Source organism: Zingiber officinale, chromosome 2B (assembly GCF_018446385.1).
Source record: "Zingiber officinale cultivar Zhangliang chromosome 2B, Zo_v1.1, whole genome shotgun sequence".
NCBI lineage: Eukaryota > Viridiplantae > Streptophyta > Magnoliopsida > Zingiberales > Zingiberaceae > Zingiber > Zingiber officinale.
In genome coordinates this window covers 27,723,112-27,745,343 of record NC_055989.1, presented here as the reverse complement: position 1 = coordinate 27,745,343, position 22,232 = coordinate 27,723,112, and the positions used below count along the sequence as shown (strand labels likewise).

Below are 22,232 nucleotides of genomic sequence, written 5' to 3'. Positions count from 1 at the left end.
GGCACCTAGAAGTTACAGGGAGGTGCCTCAAAGCTCAAGTGGAGGCGCCCCGGATAGGTCAAAGGTGTCCTTAAGGAGATAAAGTTTATAAATAAAGTTTCGTGGCGTAGAGGTACCCTGGAGAACGTTAGAGACGTCTCGGAATATTGGAGGCACCTCAGAGTGTTTGAAGGTACCCTTGTGTAGATAAAAACTGAGGGCTTCAGAGTTGATAAAGATCGAGATTTATAAGATTAAGTTTGAAGTTAGAGGCACCCTCAGCTCAATAAAAACTATGTTCGACTATGACCCCATCCATGTCTTCATTTGTTTCAACTTCATGTTATCCATATGCTCATAAACAAATAATTTTTTTGTTTGATAAATTTTTTCAATAATATTTTTGCGTGCATGTTATATGTATGTTTTGTAAATATAAAAAATTCCTAGATTCAGGATATTATTTAAAGTATAATACTCTAAATTTATCTATAATAAGAAATTAGTAGTAATCAGAATTTTAACTACTGCTTTAGGGGGGAATAAAAATCTATAAAACGATGAATTATATATATCTCATCAGTTTGCATATGAATCAATTTATGCTGACACTAGTTAGAGTTTGCCAATTCAATTTATTTGGATGACCATCATCCTGAAACACTTGCCAAATTAAATCTTAATTCACTTTTTTTTTAATTAATATGATTTTACATGTAGATTTATGTAGTTACAAGCATCGTGCAAGTACAAAGAACATATGATCTGAACTTGCTGACATGGAGGATTCAACTTGAAAAATATACACCAGAGAATTAATTTATCTTGCCTTCGTATTCTTGCAATCCGGATACTGAGAAACAAGTACACGCAGAACTCTCGAGTAAAATTTCAGTTCAGAGATCTAATTCCTCATCCAAATGTCTTCAAAATCTGGAATGGAAGAGTCCACAAGATGAAAGCTTTTGCATTTGCCGAACATAGATCAAGCAGTTTCTGGGCCTTGTAAACCTCGTTACAAGAGAATTCACAAAACCTATTAAACTTAAGGCATTACCTGAATAATAAGATGAGCCTTTTGGGGTTAACGGGACTCCTTATAAGAAATTCCTCTGCACTGATCCAGATGAGAAGCGAGAAGACAATCCTTGTGACATATTGTCAGCATCAAAGTTGACCTTCTTCCGCCCAGCAGTCAAATCTTTCTCACGGTCCCAAGGTTTCCAAGGATGCTGACCTTCCCATTCATCTTTCTCTGGACGCTTTACTTTCTTTTTTGGACGAGAACTCTCCTCTCTGTGTTTTTGCACCAGTGATACCGAACGTTTTGAAGCATTATATTTGTCAACTAAGTCAGCATCCTTCGTCTTTCTTTCCTTTTCACCCTCAACATCGCCGAGAGTCTTGGCTTTATTATAAGCTTCCAAATAACTAAAATGAAGAATATCATTAGCAATTGTGAATGATGAATAATATCAAGGCTTTGGCAATCTTGTGGGATGACTTACTTCTGCTTTGCCTTTTGAGCCTTGTCAAGGGGGTTGTCAGTCCAAGCGCTAGTATCACCTCGGCCCTCTTTAGTGGTCCTACTAAATGAAGTTGATTGCATAGTCATTCCTGGCTGTTGAAGAAACAAACAAGTAAAGAGATGCATTTTAAAGAAGCAGGCAATTGAAACACAATAAGTCATAGGATATCAAAAATAAGGTCCATACTTTTCTTTCAGGAGGTAATGTTGTCATCCATTCTTCCCTTTTTGATGGTTCCCGCTCATCCTGATTTATGGGTGCCATAGGCATAGCAAGAAGTTCATCATCACCTTCCATTGATATCCCTGCTAATAGAAATGATTGAGATGATTTTATGAATTGCCAAATAAGACAATTGTACAAAATAATCATGGATAACTACCCAGATAGTCAAGACAAGGAATATCTCTTGTAAGGAAGTGAATTATAAACCAACAGCTACCACAAAAAAAACATTCAAACCAAACTATAAGAATGAATTTTACTATTTCTTAATTGATTTTATAATTATAGTGTTTCTAGAAAAAAAATTAGGAAGATACAAAAGCTAATATTGAAAAGAAATAGTTGAAACTGAATTAAGCAAAACTAAACCAAAAGGTTTTGGTTTGAGTTTTTTCCTCAGTTTCTAAAGGTATTCGGTTCAATTCAGTTTGTAGTAAACTCCAAAGAAAAGCAAACACAAAACCAGGTGGTAAATTTATGTTGACTTAATTTTCAGCACAGGCCTATGGTTGAAGAATAATAAACATCTGCAAACATGTCAGATGCTAAACAAAACTGAAACATAAAAAGAACAAGTGCAAAATATTGATTCTATAACAAATAACTAGGCATATATCCGGCCTCAATTATAGAGCACAAAATTATGATGAAAAAATTATTAAACTAATTAACTAAAAAGGCTGTCATTTAATGGACAATTTCTTTAGTGATATGGATATTGATAAGTAAAAAAAAGAAGATAATAGCCTTGTGATTTCCTCCACTCAGCAGCTTCACGTAGTGCTCGCAATTCCACCTGCATCAATGTATAGAAAATTCAAGAAATTATTCATCCTAATCAACCTAAGCATCGGAACAATATACAATCTTATAATGAACAAACAAGAACATAATGAGAATAAGAAATTAGAAATACCTTCATCTCCTCTTCTTCCTCTCTCTTTTTAATCTTATCATCAAGGCTCTTACGCTGCAAAGAATAAATGATGTAACATAATGATATTCATAATCTCAGAAGAAATTGCTGAAAGTCCAATTCTTAAGAAGTATAGGCTTCTTTAATAAACAAAGACTTATATGTGACAAATTGCCATTCTAATATTCACCTCATGCAAAACAATAAGGCATGAACAAAATAGATATTGTAATTCTGTTTTAACGAAATGTTTACACAGATGTCAGATGAACAATAAATTAAATTTACATGCAACATAACAGATATTTAGGAGATAATTGCATAAAGCTTAGATGTGGCATAACAATAAATTAACTATACATTCATTTTACAGTGCAGTGCTAGGTTGATACCATTCTAAATTTATGGCATTTTGGTATTTTGCATGTGGGAGAGAATTTACCAAAACCATGTCAAAGCACTACAACAGCTGAACCTTTCTGCCATGACACGTCAAGATGTGCTAGACAGTTTAATTCTTAACAATTTCTTCTCCTTATCCTCTTTCATAATGATATGGTTCTTTCTCTATTGAATCCAATGAGATCATGCATTTTCAAATGCATTGCTCACACAAACACTAGCCATCCTCACTGCGGTTTGAATTGCATATCATGCTAAGGCAAAACGGTTGAAATATATCGTTCTAGTAAATCACCGAAACTAGATATCACTCGGCACCAAGGTTCAAAATCTCAAGCAATGCCGTAGTTTTGGCCTTTGACTAGAAAAAAAACTATTTCAATATCGTGCCAACGTTCTAATGCATGGTGCCGGTAACAAATTGAAGGTTAAAAGAAGATGAAACAAAAGAAGGAAACATTGTCTGTGTTGAGAGGTATCAAGTTTCAATAGTTTACCAACATGATATATTTTGACCGTTTCATCCGGCATGATACACGCACAAACAATGTCTCCTTCATACACTTCATCTTCTTCCTTCTTCAACTCTAATCCATTACCGGCACCATGCATCAAAACATCGGCACAATACCAAAACAGTACCGTCCCAGTCAAAGATTGAAACTTCAATACAGCTCAAGATTTTGAACCTTGATCCTTACCCATTAATTCAAACCATTCTCTCTAACAATTAAACCTTTGGCAGAAACAAGACATGTTGGTGGCATACTAGCCATGCTAGCTCCAATATGGGTCCATGGACAAAGCCATAAGAGAAAAAGAAGAAGATCTACCTACCTCACCGAATCACAACCTTGCCTCCATTCCTCAAGGAAGACTCATGTTTCATCTTTGCAGAGGAAGCCTCAACTGCAGCTTGTCTTCACAAAGGATGGCTCATTGCATCTCATCTTTGTTGTGAAGGTTCACCAAAACAAAAATAAGCTACTTGTGTTATAGCTTGTTTATATTAACATTGAATTTTCAGCTTTTCTTAATCAACTTTTTTTTTTTTTTGTAAAATGCATTTTCAACTTTTGATAAGCGGAAACTCAAATGACTTATTGAATTCTATTAAAGAGATCTTTTATTACATGGCATTGAACAGCTAACTCAAAATGTTACTCTTCACATGCAATATACTTACTTCTTAAAGAACTAAGTGATCTTTCATTGATTAGGAGAAAGAGACACTTTCTTGATCCTTTCAGTTTATATACTTATAAATTTACTGATTATTTTACCTATTGTTATAGCAACTGTGGAAAGAGTATTTTGACAATAGTGTGAAAATCTACTAATGCATAGTTATGCAATCATGCCCTAAGTGATGAGGCTCAATGATAGATTTTGATGTTTGGGCAAATAGTTTGAATTAAAATTGCATTTGTATCTGATATGTGTACAAAGTCATGTAGGGACTTGATTGAAAAAACACATAGAGACTTGGTGTGGCAAAGCTTGAAAATTGGCTCGAAGTTCGTTAGAGATCGAAGAAGCATGTCATGGGACATCCAAGGGCTACAGAACGAAGAGCATCGAAATGCAACTCAGCCAGGTGTCTCAAACTACGCAAGTGAAGAGTGAAGGATGACACATAGAGCAAGATGAGGGTTGGTTTAGTGCATCCAAGGATTTGGTGACTTAATGGGAAACGACCTTGTGGTCAAAGAGGAACTGCACGATAAACTCTAAAGTGTGAGTTGAGAGATTGTATATAGGAGAAGCTAGTTCTCAACTTAGGCATTTGACTATTAGGATGGTCATAGTCAACAATCCAATCAACTAAAGTTGAATGTATGGATTCAGTCGACTACTTAGTTGATTCAAACAAATAACCAATGAACATAATCTTGGAAACAAAAGGGGGAAGAAAAAGAAGAAGAAAATACTCTGCTCATGTTATTATTGGAATCCTCATCTTTACCCGATAACAATAAAAAAGTCTACATAAGTAGGTAAATATTTCCATAAATTGAATCTTGGCAAGAGCAATGTAAGGAAAATGACAGACAAAGAGAAGCAAGGGGAAGGTTAGATGCTATAATTGCCAAGAGAAAGGCTATATAAGAGACCAATGTCCAAAGTTAATGGAAGGAAAGGAAAGGGAGAAGTCTATGGTTGAGCAGAAGAAAAATGTGCTAAAAGCAACTTGGGAGAAGAAGAAGAAAGTGCTAGAAGCAACTTGGGATAAAGAAAGTGCTAAGCAACTTAGGATGAAGAATAAGGTGCAAAATGCAACTTAGATGATACCTCCTCATCAAAGGAAGAGGAAGTCAAGAATAGAACTCTTGTAGCCCTCCTCAGTGTCAACAATAATAGAGTTGTCTTAACAAGATCCGAGGAAGAAGAATAAGAGAGCTCAATTCAAGGGGAGCTCAATTGTATGACTCAAATGATCCAGTGAGACAATGATCGAATAACCTATAAGCTCTATGGAACAAGTCAACTTATAGTGGAAGTCGACTAATGGTAGAAACCAGTTAATTGAAATAGCCGATAGATTGAATCCCCAAGCGGTTGACAAAAGTCAACTAATCCTTGACAACAGAACACTATAGCAGAAAGTGAAGTCGAATATGTTTGAAGGCTATTAAAGGAGAAGCACGCGGAGAGTTCGATAGATGACATTTAAGCTTATTGTTCTTATTATTCTAAGAGCTCTTTATATAATCTTATTCTTAGGAGTGTCAAAAATAAACCCAACCCGAGTCAACCCAAAAAAAATCAAGTTCGGATAAGGGATTTTCGAATTTGGGTTGAAGGGGTTTCAGGTTGAAAATTTTTGAATCGGATTCAAATTGACCCGGGTTGACCCAAATTTAGGGTTTAGTGGATTTTTTGAGGTTAAATCAAATTTTATTTTGAAAATTAAGATGCTTTTATGTATATTAATATCAATTTTAATATGGAGTATTGAGATAAAAAGTAAAGAATTATAGAGAAAATAACTAAAAAAAGTCGTTTTGAATCAGGTTATTCGGGTCGAGTTCGAGTTTAGGAGTTTCGGGTTGTATTCGGATTCAGGTTCGGGTTAAGATTTTTTTTAAAAAAAATTCAATCTGACCTGAACCCGACCCACCCAAATTGACACCCCTACTTATCCTTAAACTTCCAAGTTTCAATTATTTGTAGCAGAGATTATAAGATGTTTCTCTACCTCTAGAAGAAGTCCGCAAAGGAAAAAAAACTAGTGAGCTTTAGAGAGTGACTCGTCAAAGAGTCATATGTTGTGGAGTAGGAATGATTCTTTCAAACAACATTAAATCATGTTGTTAGCGTTCTTATGCTTGCTTATTTTATTTCAATTGCATGAATAATTTGTAGTTGACCTTGCTAAAGCATTAGCATAGCATATTTTGCAAGTTAAATGTTATTCACCCCCTCTAACTATCTAGCCACATATGCCTTATAGTCCTAACAACATAACCAATTGGAAGATAAACACATGAATGATTATTTGATCACCTATACCGAGATGTATTTAATGATTTTGTATTTATAATTTTGACAATGAAGATATTTTACAAATATTCAAAGGGCAGCCCGGTGCACGAAGCTCCCGTCATGCGAGGTCACGGGGAAGGATCCATAGTATGCAACCTTACCCTGCTTTTTGCAAGAGACTGTTTCCAGGATTCGAATCCGTGACCTTTTGGTCACATGGCAACAACTTTACCGTTGCGCCAAGGCTCCCCTTCATATTTTTTTTACAAATATTCAAAAAATTTAAAACACGTCAAGAGGCATTATTAAGAGGTTTAATGGCCTAGGTAACCAATGCTGTTTTTACTTGCACAAAAGCAACTTAATTCCATGAAAATGCATAAATTATGAGGCATTTTCCTTTGTTTATTCATATTGAAATAAAGGTTTAAAATCTCGACCTGTGCCGAGGTTTCGGTATCGTATCGTGCCGTGCCAATACGATTTCGATACTTGATTATATATATATATATATATATATATATATATATATATATATATAGAGGTTGTTGTATTAATGTTATGTAACTTGACCATATATGTAAAAACTTCTAAAATAAAATTAGACATTTATATCAATAAAAATATGTTTAGGAACTAAGAATCTAAAAATAGAGAAGATAAGTATTATAATATTTATTATTTCAAATCTCAAATTGATTCTAAGATAAAAAAAATATTATCTATAATAATTATATAAATTAACAAAAATCATAATATATATAATAATTATATAATTATAGTTTATAAATATTCTAAATAATATTATATATATATATATACATAAAATCAAATTTATTTTAAAACATTTATTTATATATATATTTTTTTAACAATTATTTTTTTTAGAATTATTTATAAAATTTTAAAATTATTATAAATTTTCAAAATTATTTTAAAGTTTGTTTTTAAAATTATTTTAAATTATCTATTTTTTACTTTAATTTTTTTTATAATTTAAATAAAATAATAAAATTATAAAATTATATATTTTAATTAGATCAATTAATTAACCGTTTCTTTAATTAATTATTAATTTATATAATATAAAACTATAATTTATATAATAATTAATTAGAAATTAGAAATTATATATAAAATATAATAGTTTTATTTAAAAGTTTTAATAAACCCTAATGTTTTCTCAACCTATCCCATCGCGATTTTTGCACTCGCCGCCGCCTCACCGCAGCCATCGCCGCCGCCGCCTCACCGCAACCGCTGCAGCTGCCGCTTCGCACCGATGATTCGAGGTAGGTCTTCATCCCCAAATTGATTCATTTTTCTTCTTTCTTCCTTCTTCTTCTTCTTCCTTCTGTTGCGCCCGTCTGACGCACGCGAAATTGTTGTGCGTGCGGTGTCGGTCCCGAGTCGGAATGGTAAAAACCGTCCGTTTCGGGCGGCACGGCTCGAGATTTCATTCCTTATTGAAATTACAACAAGAGATTTGCTCATTGATTCCGTGTAGGTAAAAATAAGGTGTTTTACTTTTGTCTAGATGATTCCACCGATCACGAGATAACAAACCACCAAAAGGCAAAAATGACCCTATGCTCACAGCTTGTGAGTGAAGATGGAACTCATAGGAGTCCTTGAAGGAGTTCATTGTCGTAAAGATCACAATAGTACTCACTATTTTGAAGCTTGTTGCCAATGAATATAATAGCTTGTGGGAGTCCTCATGAAGCTCAAAGCTTGTCACTAATGGGAGGAAACACACCAAAATCCTCATGGAGCTTGAAGCTCATCATCTATGAGAAGGAACTTGCAAGAGTCCTTGTTGAGCTTAAAACATGCTGTCAATGATGAGGGAGGTCAAGCATTACTTGAGTCGAGTGGATTTAATGGAGGTTCAATACCATGTAGTTGCCGACTAGAACAACGAGAGGAAGCTCAAGTGGGTTTTGGCGAAGTGATCAAACAAGGAAAGAAAGGCAATCAAATAAGAATCTTCGTGAATTGCTTATCTTTTTATTTCTCTCTTTCCCTCTTCCTCTAGGTAATTGATGGGAGATGGAAGATTATTAGGGTGCGTTTGGTTTGCACCGTTTTCATTTTCATTTTCTGGAAAACGCGCGTTTTCTAGAAAACAGAAAACGACTTTTTGTCATTCTCTGTTTTTCTAGAGAACGATAGCCAATTTTTTAGAAAACGCGCGCGAAAAACGCAAACCAAACACCGTTTTTCAGAAAACGCGCGTTTTCCAGAAAATGAAAATGGAAAACGCGCGTACCAAACGCCCCCTTACTATTCCATGCAACTTGTTTGAAACAATAACCAACCACGACTTCCAACATGGAATTAAATTCCATTCCCTTGTTTTTGAGGCAGATAAATAGAGGCCAAGTAAAACTCTAGGGCACATATTCAAACCCTACAGTGCTTGATAACAGACCATTGCTGGTGAAAGCTCTTCCATCATCAATGCATATCCAGTATATCCAACATATGCTTAGTCTAAAAACTGTAGAACACCTCTTCATTCCTTGCCGAAGTCAGCCTGCTATTATGCCATCCAATCCAGAATAATTGTATTAGACCACTGCCACCAGCAACAACAATAGGAAAGTGGATCCTGATTTCTACAAATTCGTTCAGCAATAATGTCATCACATGGTAAACTAAACCGAATGTGATTTTTTTTTTCTATATTTGACATAATAATAGATGGTTTGAATATAAAACCTTCAACCAAACTGATCCAATTTTGATTCTGAATCGGTTCTATTGTATTTCGTTTGGCTTGCATCAAACTAGAACCTAATACAGTGCATTTTGCAGATAAAATAATTGCTTTAGGGTGTTTGGACTTTGGAATAGTTCTTCAATGGCTACTGTAACATAATCAGACCTACCTTGTCAGGATCCTGTAAATCTTTGAATGCTTGGTTCAATAACACAAATGCTTGGTGTGCTTGAGGGTGAGTACATTTGTCCGGATGCACCAAAAGAGATAACTTCCAGTATCTAGAAAATAGATGCATTAGATGCTTCTGAGGTTGAAAATCAGTCTAGACAACAATAAGATAGCATAGCCAATAAGGAAATAGACAGGTAAGTTGCCGTCAGAGAGAATATTGTATTTTACTTTTACAATACTGGTCATTGATCTTATAAAATTTGTAATAAGTATGTGTTATAAGAGAACAATCTTAACTTCCTTTTTATGAAGTCCACAAAGGGAGAATCTCAGAGAAGTAGTAAACTTGAAAGTGACAAAAGAGACATCCAACAATTTTTCTCATTTAGAACATTGAAGAATGTGTGGACGTTGAACAAGGTTTCTAACCTTTTCTTGATATTTTCAGATGACATCTTCCAATTGACTCCAAGAATGTCATATGGTTTATCAACATCAGCACCGACAATCCGAGCTACCTGAACAACACGCATTATCACAGCGTTACTGCACAAATTCAGGATACTATGCAAGCTAACTCTCTGAGAGAAAAGAAGAATTTTGATACTTTATGAAACAAGTAAACTAATAACATTCACACACAAAACTATTGTTGACTACCACTTATCAAATTGTGAAACATCTTAGCAAGTCCAAGAGCCAGACTATGAGAATTACCTTATTCAAACAAAATCAGGATATTAAAACAAATCTCCATAGGTAAAACAGTGTTTAGTGATAGACTATAGCTTCAAAGAATTTTGAGATCATATTCATCAATATTCATCAATTTAAGCAGAATTAAAAATTTATTTACCTGACAAAGAACTCAGCAAAGATGATAAACCAAATTCAAAGACAAGTAGCATGTCATTTCACTTAACCCATTTTAAAAAATCAAACCAGATTCATGTTCAAGAAGCTCAGCTGAAACACTTGCATTCATTGACCAATGGCATGTTGGTAAAGCAGTATGAGCAGAATCAACAGAACATAGCATAAAATGTGTATACCTCCTCAAAGCGTTCAGCTTCATTTGCAGATGCAGCTTCCGAAACTATGGCGGGAGGAGGGGGGCCAATGAGCAATTCACTGTCAATGTCCAGCTCAGCTTCCCTGGGCATTTTAAAAAAGTATCAAACGAACTTGCAATTACATTGTTGGTTTTCTTCAACAGACTAGCTACCCACAAGGGCAAGCTAAAGGAAACTGCTGCAGAAATTAGAGACTAGTGTTAAAGAACCTTAGCAAACATTCTGCCTCTGTCAACTCAGCAGCAGCAGCCAATACTTCTCGAGATGGCATTTCAGGTCCAATCAATCTGCAAACAGATCTCATCACCATTATCAAATTACACAACATAAAATTTGGATTGGAAAAATATTGATGCAACTTAATTTGACTTTTGTACATATGAAACAAGTGCTAGCATTACATGTGAGTGGCATGTAACATGTAACCTTCCTCAAAATGCCTGGCAAATGCCAATTTCCATGATAACTTTGCATATAGAAGGCATGTTAAATGAACAACCTTATTATGCTCATTCTTCAACAGCATGCTACTTATCCCTATTTAGTTAAACTCTCACAATAGAAGACGGTTTATGAAGGATAAAACATAGAAAGGTCAACACAACTGACTCCTATATCACCATATGATAAATGCTGTATAAATATAGGTTACATAACTATGAATTGTTCATAATGCATACGTGCCAATAGATATACAAATGGAGAAACACATTTAAAATAAAACATGGAAAAGAAAAGTGACATTAAACTAGAAACAACCAATAGTACAACGTAGAGCTAGTCAAGATAGCCAAAAATTGCAGTCTGTCCAATTAAAATGAACTGTAGTCTACCTATATGTGATGTAGCCTATGTTGTTAAAGGGGCGCCTGAGGTGCACCCGAGGCATGAGGCGCACAAGGCGCTAGGAAAAGCGCCTTTTTCCATGCGAGGCATGCCTGGGCGCCTTTGCATCTCAACTGAGGCACGATCGAGGCACGCCTCGTGAACAATTTCTGGATTTTTTAAATAAAAAAAAAATATTTCATTTGGTTTGGAATTAGGGCACGGAGAAGAAAAAGTAAAAGGTAAGAAGAAAAGAATGCAAGAAGAAGAAACCTGAACCCGAGCCTACCCGGAGAATTTATGTCTGCCGCCGTCGTTGCCTGAGTCGCGCAGTCGTACCCAAGTATGTGTTTTTTTTCGTTTTTCTTCTTCTCTTCTTCGTTTTCTTCTGTTATGTTCTTCTTCTATTATCTTATTTTCTTCGTTTTCAGTTTTTCTTCTTTTGTTCTAGTATCTTCCTCTTTTCTTCTTGCTGAATTGCTGGTTCATATTCTTGTTGCTGTCCGGTTTTGTTTTTTTTTCCTGTTTTTCATTTTTTTTTATCCTGTTTTTCTATTGTGGATACAGTGTTGATTTTATTTTGTTTTTGATTTTTCAGGCTATTTTATTGTTCAATTATCATGGAAGGTAGTAGTGACACTTCAACATATGCATCAAACGATTCGACATGAAATTATTTTTAAAGAGTTAATCCGAATGACAAAAATGATTTGATTTGTAACTTTTGTCAAAAAGTTACAAAAGGGGGTATCTATCGTGCAAAACAACATCTTGTTGTAGGGCTTCAAAATACTACGACTAGCAAAAGATGTCCGCCTCATGTACGTGAAGAAATTAAAATTTTCATAGAGAAAAAGACGTAGAAAAATAATCCTTCTAAATTTATGACATTGGACTTTGAAGATGTAGACCCTCTCGGTGATGATATTGATATGAATGATATTGGAGTTAAAACTATGCTGCCTATAAATACAAGTACAAGTTCTAGATCAGTGAAAATGAAAAAAAAAAAAAAGGGTCAAAACAAATAGGTCCAATGGATTCATATTTTGTTCCTAATGTGCAAAAAAAAAAATATTGAAAGTAGAAAGGGAAAAGAGAGGTAAACTATGATAAATGAGGCATACAAGAAATAATTGAGGGAAAAAACTTGTATGGCCATAACTGAGTGGATGTATGATGCGACAATTCCTTTTAATGTCGTTAACTATTCAAACTTCAAAAGGATGTTGGACTTGGTTAACTAATATGGTGTAGGTCTAAAAGGACCTAGTTATCATGAAGTGCGGGTTCCTTTTCTAAAAAAGATTGTTGATAGTTTGACAAATGATTACATTAAGTCGTGTTAAACGGAATGGGCCAAATATGATTGTAATTTGATGGCAGATGGGTAGACAGACAAAAGGGATATTAATTAATTTTTTTAGTGAATTCTCCTAAAGGTTCAGTTTTTTTTCAAATCGGTTGATGCTTCTAATTATGCAAAAATTGGAAAGAAAATATTTTAGTTGCTCGATCAATTTGTGCTACGTTTAGGAGAAGCAAATGTTGTTCAAGTTATTACGGATAATGCAAGTAACAATGTGCTTGCTGGTAAGAATCTATTTAATTCTTTCTTATCAATATTTTTTTTCTTATATATGTTGAACTTATCTAGTTTTCTAACTTCTTTTGTAGGAAAATTATTAGAAGCAAAAAAAGCCACAGTTATATTGGACTCCTTGTGTTGCTCACTGCGTCAACTTGATCTTAGAAGATATTGGATTGCCCGGACATGGTAAATATGTTGAGGCAATGCACAAGACAAAAAGAGCTTTGTTGGATGAGTGTCACAAGATTTGCTACTACTTTTCTCACTCTTGAAAGGATGCACCTACAGAAGCAAAATTTAAAAAAAATATTCATTTTAAAGGATTGGACAGAGAGTAAATAGCTAAAATCATCATGACACCTAGATTTTGGAGCAATGTTGTGCATATTTTAAAGATATATGACCCTTTAGTCCATGTTCTGAGACTGGTTGATAGCGAAAGAAAACCTGTAATAAACTATATTTACGAGGCTATGGATAGGGCAAAAGAAACAATTATGAAGGTCTTTGAGGAGAAAGAAGAGAAATATAAAGAAGTGTTTGAGATCATTGATAAGAGATGAGAATGCCAACTTCATCGACCTCTACATACACATTATTTGAATCCAGAATATTTTTATTCATACACGAATTCAAATATCTATGGAGAAGTGGTGAATGGTTTGTTTGAAACTATAGAGAGATTGGTTTCAAGCGTTGTTGAGCAAGATAAAATCACTACCCAGCTCTCTATATATCCAAAGGCAAAAGGACTATTTGGGAGGAATGTGACAATCAGACATAGAAGAGCATTATCTCCAGCAGAATGGTGGGAATGCTACGGAGCAAATACCCCAGAATTGCAAAAGCTTGCTATTAAAGTGCTTAGCCTCACTTGTAGTGTTTCCGGCTATGAGTGCAATTAGAGTGTATTTGAGCAGATATGTAATAAATATAAATGTATAATACTATTAGTATGTTACTTTTATAAGTAGAAAATATCCTTCGCTATTTCATTATACTTATTGTGATTTTTGACATTTTGTAGACTCACAGCAAAAAAAATAAAAAAAGGAATAGGCTAGCTCAACAGTGCTTAAATGATTTGGTATTTGTGAAATACAATCGTGCCTTATAACTTCGGTATGATGCATGTGATCAAATTGACCTCATCTTTTTGATAGATATTGATGACAATAATGAATAGTTGATTGGTAGAATGGATGGAGAAAGTGATAATGAAGAAGATGAGTTGATTTTTGAAGGTGATGATTTGACATGGGATGTCGTTGCTAGGGCTAATGGAGTTGAAGAGCTTGAATATTGTACTAGAGGAAAAAACATTGCATCTATGGACTCTAGTTCACATGCTAGGACTAAACAAGTCAAGAAGGGAAATACATCTTCCTCTATGAGACACTCATCTCTAAGACTTAGAGATGAAGAAGAAGAAATTAAATTTGAAGAAGATGAAGATAAAGAAGAATATAATGAGCATGATCTTGAGCTTGATGATTAATTTGACTTATTATATTTGTTTTGATGAACTTTGTTAGTTTAGATTAGAAAGTTGAAACTTGAAAGTTTGAAACTTTTATTAATTTTATCATGATGTTGTTTTGCTTGTCATATTATGTGTCTTATGGCTAGTGGTTTGATATTTGTATATGTGGAATATTAATAGTTATCATATTTGACATATTATATGAGTGTGTTAATAGTTTAGTAATCAACCTCATGTTCAAGAGGCGCGCGCCTTGGGTTCGCCTCACACCTTGGGCTCTAGGAGCTCTTTGCACCTCGCACCTCTAACAATACTGATTTGCTTTTGTAGATCCTTATATTATTTAAGGTAGTTTTAAAATTGGGAATTGTCTTGTTTAGGAAAAGAGAATATTTTTGGGATAACTTTATTTAGGATACGATTTATTTGACTTTTCTCCCAAGTGTCTTTGGGTTGGAGTTGTTACGAGATCCAATGCCTCATGTTAACTTCTCGAGAAATTTCTCTTTTTGAACTTGAGTTTCATTGCTACATTCAGTGTTAGAGGTGCGAGGCGAGCCCGAGGCACCCCCGAGGCGTGCGCCTCTTGAACATAAGGTTGATTACTAAACTATTAACACACTCATATAATATATCAAATATGATAACTATTAATATTCCACACACAAATATCAAACCACTAGCCATAAGACACATAATATGACAAGCAAAACAACACTATGATAAAATTAATAAAAGTTTCAAACTTTCAAGTTTCAACTTTCTAATCTAAACTAACGAAGTTCATCAAAACAAACGTAATAAGTCAGATTAATCATCAAGCTCAAGATCATCCTCATTGTATTCTTCTTCTTCTTTATCTTCATCTTCTTCATATTCAATTTCTTCTTCTTCTTCTTCATCTTCTTTATCTCTAAGTCTTAGAGATAAGTGTCTCATAGAGGAAGATGTATTTCCCTTCTTGACTTGTTTAAGCCTAGCATGTGAACTAGAGGTTATGGATGCAATGTTTTTTCCTCTAGTACAATATTCAAGCTCTTCAGCTCCACTAGCCCTAGCAACGAGATCTCATGTCAAATCATCACCTTCAAAAATCAACTCATCTTCTTTATTATCACTTTCTCCATACATCTATCCATCAACCATTCATTACTGTCATCAATATCTGTCAAAGAGATGGGGTCAATCTGATCACGTGTTTCATATCGAAGTTTTAAAGCATGATTGTATTTCACAAATACCAAATATTTAAACGCTGCTGAGCTAACCTATTCATTTTTTGCTGTGAATCTACAAAATGTCAAAAATCACAATAAGTATAATAAAATAGCAAAGAATATTTTCTACTTATAAAAGTAACATACTAATAGTATTATACATTTATATTTATTACATACCTGCTCAAATACACTCTAATTGAGCTCACAACCGAAAGCACTACAAGTGAAGGTAAGCACTTTAATAGCAAACTTTTACAATTTTGGGGTATTTGCTCCGTAACAGCCCCATCATTCTGCTGGAGATAATGCTCTTCTATGTCCAATTGTCACATTCCTCCAAAATAGTCCTTCTGCCTTTCGATATATAGAGAGTTGGGTAGTGATTTTATCTTGCTCAGCAACGCTTGAAACCAATCTCTCTATAGTTTCAAACAAACTATTCACCACTTCTCCACAGATATTTAAATCCATGTATGAATAAAAATATTCTGGATTCAAATAATGTCTTGCAGCATGCAGAGGCCGATGAAGTTGGCATTCCTGTCTCTTATCAATGATCTCAAACACTTCTTTGTATTTCTCTTCTTTCTCCTCAAAGACCTTTATAATTATTTCTTTTGCCCTATCCATAGCCTTATAAATATAGCCCATTGCAGATTTTCTTTTGCCATCAACCAGTCTCAGAACACGGACTTAAGGATCATATATCTTTAAAATATGCACAACACTGCTCCAAAATCTAAGTGTCATGATGATTTTAGCTACCTTCTTCCCTGCAACTTCTTTTGCCCATTTCCTTTTTGTTTAATCCTTTGAAATGAACATTTTTTTTTAAATTTTACTTCTGTAGGGCATCCTTTCAAGAGTGAGAAAAGAAGTAGCAAATCTTGTGACACCTGCATGACAAAGCTCTTTTTGTCTTGTGAATTGCCTCAACATATTTACCATGCCTAGGTGAACATAAATGTAGGTATTTATACTCATTGTCTTCTTCAATGTTGCTTTAAAATCAGGCAATTTCCCAATATCTTCTAAGATCAAGTCGACGCAGTGAGCACAAGGAGTCCAATACAAGTGTGGCCTTTTTACTTCTAATAATTTTCATACACAAGAAGCTAGAAAACTAGATAAGTTTAAAATATATAAGAAAAAGCATATTGATAAGAAAGAATTAAATAGATTCTTACCAGCAAGCACATTGTTACTTACATTATCCGTAACAACTTGAACAACATTTACTTCTCCTACACGTTCCACAAATCGATCAAGCAATTGACCTTTGCATAATCAGAAGCATCAACCGATTCGATGAAAACTGAACCTTTAGGAGAATTCATTAAAAAAATTAATCAATGTTCTCCGCCTTTTGTCTGTTCACCCATTTTGTCATCAAACTACAACCATACTTGGCTCATTCTGTTTTACACGGCTTAATGTAATCATTTGTCACACTATCAACAACCTTTTTTAAAAAAGGAACTCACACCTCATGATAACTAGGTCCTTTTAGACCCACACCATATTAGCCAACCAAGTCCAACATCCTTTTGAAGCTTGAATAGTTAATGACATTAAAAGTAATTGCCGCATCACACATCCACTCAGTTATGACCATACAAGCTTTTTCCCTCACTTATTTCTTGTATGCCTCATTTATCGTAGTTTGCCTCTTTTTACCCTTTCTACTTTTAACAATTTTTTGCACATTAGGAGCAAAATACGTATCCATTGGACTTATTTGTCTTGACTTTTTTTTTTTTGTATATTCACTGATCTAGAATTTATACTTGTACTTATAGGCGGCATAGCTTTAACTCCAATATCATTCATATCAATATCAACAAGAGGGTCTACATCCTCAAAGTCATATGTCGCAAGTTTAGAAGGATTACATTTCTCTGTCTTTTTCTCAATGAAATTTTTAATTTCTTCACGTACATGAGGCGAACATCTTTTGCAAGTCATAGTATTTTGAAACCCCCCAACAAAATGTTGTTTTGCACGATAGATACCCCCTTTTATAACTTTTTGACAAAAGTTATAAATTAAATCATTTTTGTTATCCGGATCAACTCTTTGAAAATAATTCCATGTCAGATTTTTGATGCATATGTTGGAGCATCACTATTACCTTTCATGATAATTGAACAAAAAAAATAGTCTGAAAAATTAAAAATAAAATAAAATCAACATTGTACCAGTAATAGAAAAACAAGACAAAAAAAATGAAAAAACAAGAAAAAAACAAAACCAGACAACAACAAGAACACGAACTAGCAACTCAGTAAGAAGAAAAAAAAGAAGAAAAGACGAAGAAGAAGAAGAAGAAAAGAAGAAAAACTGAAAACGAAGAAAAGAAGATAAGAGAAGAAGATAAGAAGAAGATAACAGAAGAAAAAGAACAGAAAAACAAAAAAAAAAAAAGAGGAAAAAAACACATACCGGGGTACGGCGGCACAACTTAGTCAATGACGGCAGTGGACGAAAATGCTCCAGGTAGGCTCAGGTTCAGGTTTCTTCTTCTTGCGTTCTTTTCTTCTTTCCTTTTATCTTTTTCTTCTCCATGCCCTAATTCCAAACCAAATGAAATGTTTTTTTGGGTTAAAAATCCAAAAATTGTTCACGAGAAGCACCTCGATCGCGCCTCAGTTGAGGTTCAAAGACGCCCTAGGCGCGCCCAGGCATGCACCTAATAAACAGCGCTCGCCTGCGTGGAAAAATGCACTTTTCCGTGCCTTGTGCGCCTCACGCCTCGAACGCGCCTTTAACAACACAGAAAAAAAAATCCTTATGAAGTCTATAAATTTAAAGAATAATATAAATTTTCTAACTTGCATCTTTCTCCCCCAACAAGGATATCTTAACTACCGGCGAGTGGTATACATCTTCACTTTAGACGTTTTTTCCAATCAGTTAAAAGTTATTGTAGTACCATCTTAGTTTTGATATTAAGGAAGTAAGTTTATTTATTTTTTCTCAAACTTTCAAATGAGTGAGGAATAATTGCCTCTTCACTATGCTTCTGACCTCTACTTTCATTTTTATTGTCCATTCTAATGTATAAGGAAACACGGCAGCTAACCATGATACAAAACCACTCTCTACATCTCCAATATAGCCCTAGTGTCCATGGAAAAGTCAACATGTAAAAGTTGAGGGTAGAATGTCTACCAACAAGGCACCAAATACTTTGTAAAAAAATGAAAATTTTTTAAATAAATATGAATTTGAACCAATTTTTCTCACAAAGGAATAGTGGAATGAACATAGGTATAATTTATGTGCTGCTCTTTAAGCCTACAGGGTGCTTTAGCATGCAGTTTTTAATAATCATTAATTATTGAAATTCTTCTCCTAGTATTGCATTTATCTCTCTTATGCACAATATTAGGGCTCTTAGTGTAGTGGATAAAAGTAGACAAAGGAATCATGATTAATGGCATGTTGAACGTGCCCCAAAGGCCAAAAGTGGTGTATTCACAGGTACCTCTTCAGGAGGCTCACTTAAAAAACATCAGTCTCAGGATCACTAAAATGAAAATTTTCTTTGCAATTATATAGTTAGTGTTCTATATAAAGAGAACATGTTATTCGTAGGCTGTTTTAGGGGTTAAGTACTAGGCTTAAGAGGTCCTTGATCTCGCTAGAGAAATGATTAAGCAAGGTAGAGTTATCTCTTGTGATGCTAAGATTCCCATCATCACTCTCACAGGTTAAGGATAAGGTAAGTCACGAAGTGACTTTTTTAATAACTTTGAAATCATTGTAAAGGGATAGATGACTCCATGAGGGCACAACATCCTATGTTGTTAATTGGGGGCTTGGCATTCCACCTAGATTCTTTTGTTTCCTTTTCGGTATTGTTTAGTGAGACAAAATGAAAGATTTACTTTGTTATTTGTGGCTTTAGTTTCATTTGGTAGGATTAAGCGTGTCTGTATTTTCCCTTTCATCGTATATGATGGAAACAACCATGATCTACCGAGGATCACATGGGCAGCATTCATAGGGATAATGTAACACCATACTAACTGTAATTACATAGGGACCAAACATCTCTCTATTTTTACATTAGTAATTATATTTGATCTACCAACACAAATTTATAAGGATTTAGATGACGCTTTCATTTGAGTTGCATTATGGTGACTGATTTTGTAGAAGCTACATTTGTGTAACTTCCATTATTTATGATAATCCTGAATGCTTTGCCCCCATAGATAGTGTAAATATATGAAAAATGTTGTTACGATCCTATGCATATAGATGATGTTAGGTATCTTATTACATGGCTTCTCATAAGTTCATTTTCAATTTCATATTTGTCTAATGGTGCATCTAAACAGTGAATATCCTTTTTCCATGTTTTTTTTACTGTCTAGGATCTCCAAGTTAGTTTTCCTAAATCTAGAGCTATATTATATTCTTGATCTTTGGATTTTTTTTTTGTAAACAGTGTTTATCAAAATAGTGATATTTTCTCTTACCATGTCAACCAAAGATTATTGACGAGTATATAAAGTAGCAAGATAAACTAGGCACAATGAAGTTTTTTCTTTTTTCTTTAACAATGGAGCATAAACAAATTCAATTATCATTGAACTCCTTGTTGCTATAAAAAATGATAGTGACAAGGCATACAATGATAATTGAACCTGCCAAAGAAGATTACCAGTTCACACAGTTACTGGGAAGAAAAAAAAATTCAATATACAAGATGACTAGAAACTAGAAGGAACGACTAGGGAAAAAGCAGAAAATCAACTCATAAGAAGCTATAAACATGAAACCTTCAAAATCTACAGTATCTCACCTTCTTCTTCCAGGTGTTGGTCCTTCATCTTGTAACTCATTTAGGTTTGTGTCATTTTCAGCTTGGTCCTTAGGTGAATGTTCAGATGGTGAAGACACTTGAGTATGTGGTTCTTTGGACACAGGATGCAGACTATCTCCAGTTTTCAAATATGGGCATAGTATTGGACCAACAATATCTAAAGTTGGAATGCCTTTTCGACGCAACAAATAAACACCGTAATCATTTTTTTTTAGATTTAAAGATTGGAAAAGACGTCTTAGAAGTTTCACCAGTGACTTATCTGAAATTCCTCCTACATCAACACCTTGTCCACTGTCGATCATGTGAAGAAGCTACAACAAAAAGAAGGAAAACAGTTGCAACACACGCACATATTTAGCATAGTGCAAAACAATCTTACACATAAGAAAAATGTTTTCTCATTTTGAAATGTATAAATAGCGATTTTCTACTTTTAAAAAGATAACAGGCGAGTTGGTTTTTTTGGGTAATCCAGGTACCCAGCTCATAGGGAAGATGAAAATTGCATAAAAAAAATACTTGTTCGCACCTGTTTTAGATCATCTGCAGCATTCGGAAATTTCTGAAGGAAGAGGCGAGCAATTGCTTCAGGTCTGGACGATTGAGAGTCGGAATCCTCACCGGAATAAGAAGATGAAAAATGAGAATAATCTGAATCGTCACTGCCATCCTTTTCCCTCCGACTCTTATGCCTCTTCTCCAACTTCTTCCTATCCCTTCGCTTTCCCCGACGCTCCTCATGATCCCGCCTTCTCTCGGACTTGGAGTGTCTTTTCTTTTTTTGTCCACTGCTCTCCTTGTGACGGCTTGACCTACTCGTCTCTTTCTCCTTACTTCTTTTCTCAGTCTTATCGGCGCTCTCGCTGTCAGATGAAAACGACCGTGAGGAGGATCGGCGAGCTCTTCCCATTCCGTGACAGAGCTCAGCTATGAAGAATACAGTTATTTTTCCGTGCGTAGTGGAAGCGGAACAAGGGACGATGTGGGAGCCAAACTAAACGCTGCAGATTCTGCTCAAATCGACAGGAGAGGAGGCCACTGTGAACTTTAATCCCTTTTCCGAACCAAGGGAGATCGCTGAAATCAAGATTGCTGTTGGAGAACCGGAGAGGAGAGCAGGCCGTGCTTCTGAGGCTTCTTCTCAGCCCGCGATGGGAGGCTGTCGCTTCGGGCTTCAATCCCTGTTCCGAACCAGGAAAATTCGAGGAAGATGCGAACTCTGCTCGAGGACCAAGGGCCGTGGAAGGAGATAGGAAAATTCGCGGGGCTTCGTCGGCACAATAGAGGCGGCAGGCACCTTTGGGCAGTGACGATTTTGGCCGGATCTAGCGGCCAAGGAAGGATGCCGGAGCAGCAGATATGGCCGGCGGTGCCTCCTCTGACCGGAGCAGAGACTGGACGGAGAGTAAGGGCGGCGGCGGCGAAATCCGTTTGGGTTCGCGTCGGTGGCAGTAGCAAAGAAGAAACCCTTTCTTTCTTCTCTCTGTTCTCTTTGTCTTGTTTTCTTCGGCAATTTACCAAAAGGGTTGCTTGCATTTTTGTATTTATCAAAAGGAGCGATTCGTATTTATCAAAAGGCACAGTTTAATAAATTCAATTATCAAATTATCTTTCTGACTACTGACAACCACATGTTTCAGTCATCATTTTCCAAGTATCCAAGACACAAATCGAATTGAAAATTAATTTGTGGTTCGGATACACATCATCTCACCGTCTCACTCCCTCCATCCCTCTGCGTGGTTTTATAAACACGAAAGAAATATG

General features: G+C 35.1%; 1 protein-coding gene across 1 annotated transcript; it reads right to left on the bottom strand.

Annotated features, from left to right (window-relative positions):
* Positions 1–651: 651 nt before the first annotated feature.
* On the bottom strand, positions 652–21,992 carry LOC122045523. Its single transcript, XM_042605772.1, has 12 exons — positions 20,995–21,992; positions 20,442–20,776; positions 10,719–10,796; positions 10,489–10,591; positions 9,866–9,954; positions 9,432–9,543; positions 2,650–2,703; positions 2,481–2,529; positions 1,695–1,813; positions 1,488–1,600; positions 1,037–1,410; positions 652–912 (listed from the first exon to the last, which is right to left on the bottom strand). The coding sequence occupies exons 1-11, from the start codon at positions 21,373–21,375 to the stop codon at positions 1,077–1,079; spliced, it is 1,767 nt and encodes a 588-aa protein (XP_042461706.1). The 5' UTR covers positions 21,376–21,992; the 3' UTR covers positions 652–912; positions 1,037–1,076.
* Positions 21,993–22,232: the final 240 nt, after the last annotated feature.

Coding starts and splice junctions, on each gene's coding strand:
- LOC122045523 (XM_042605772.1), bottom strand. CDS start 21,375: ATGGGAAGAGCTCGCCGATCCTCCTCACGGTCGTTTTCATCTGACAGC. Junction 10,797..20,441: donor CCAACACCTGGAAGAAGAAG/GTGAGATACTGT, acceptor ATCTGTTTGCAG/ATTGATTGGACCTGAAATGC. Junction 2,530..2,649: donor AGGAAGAAGAGGAGATGAAG/GTATTTCTAATT, acceptor ACATTGATGCAG/GTGGAATTGCGAGCACTACG.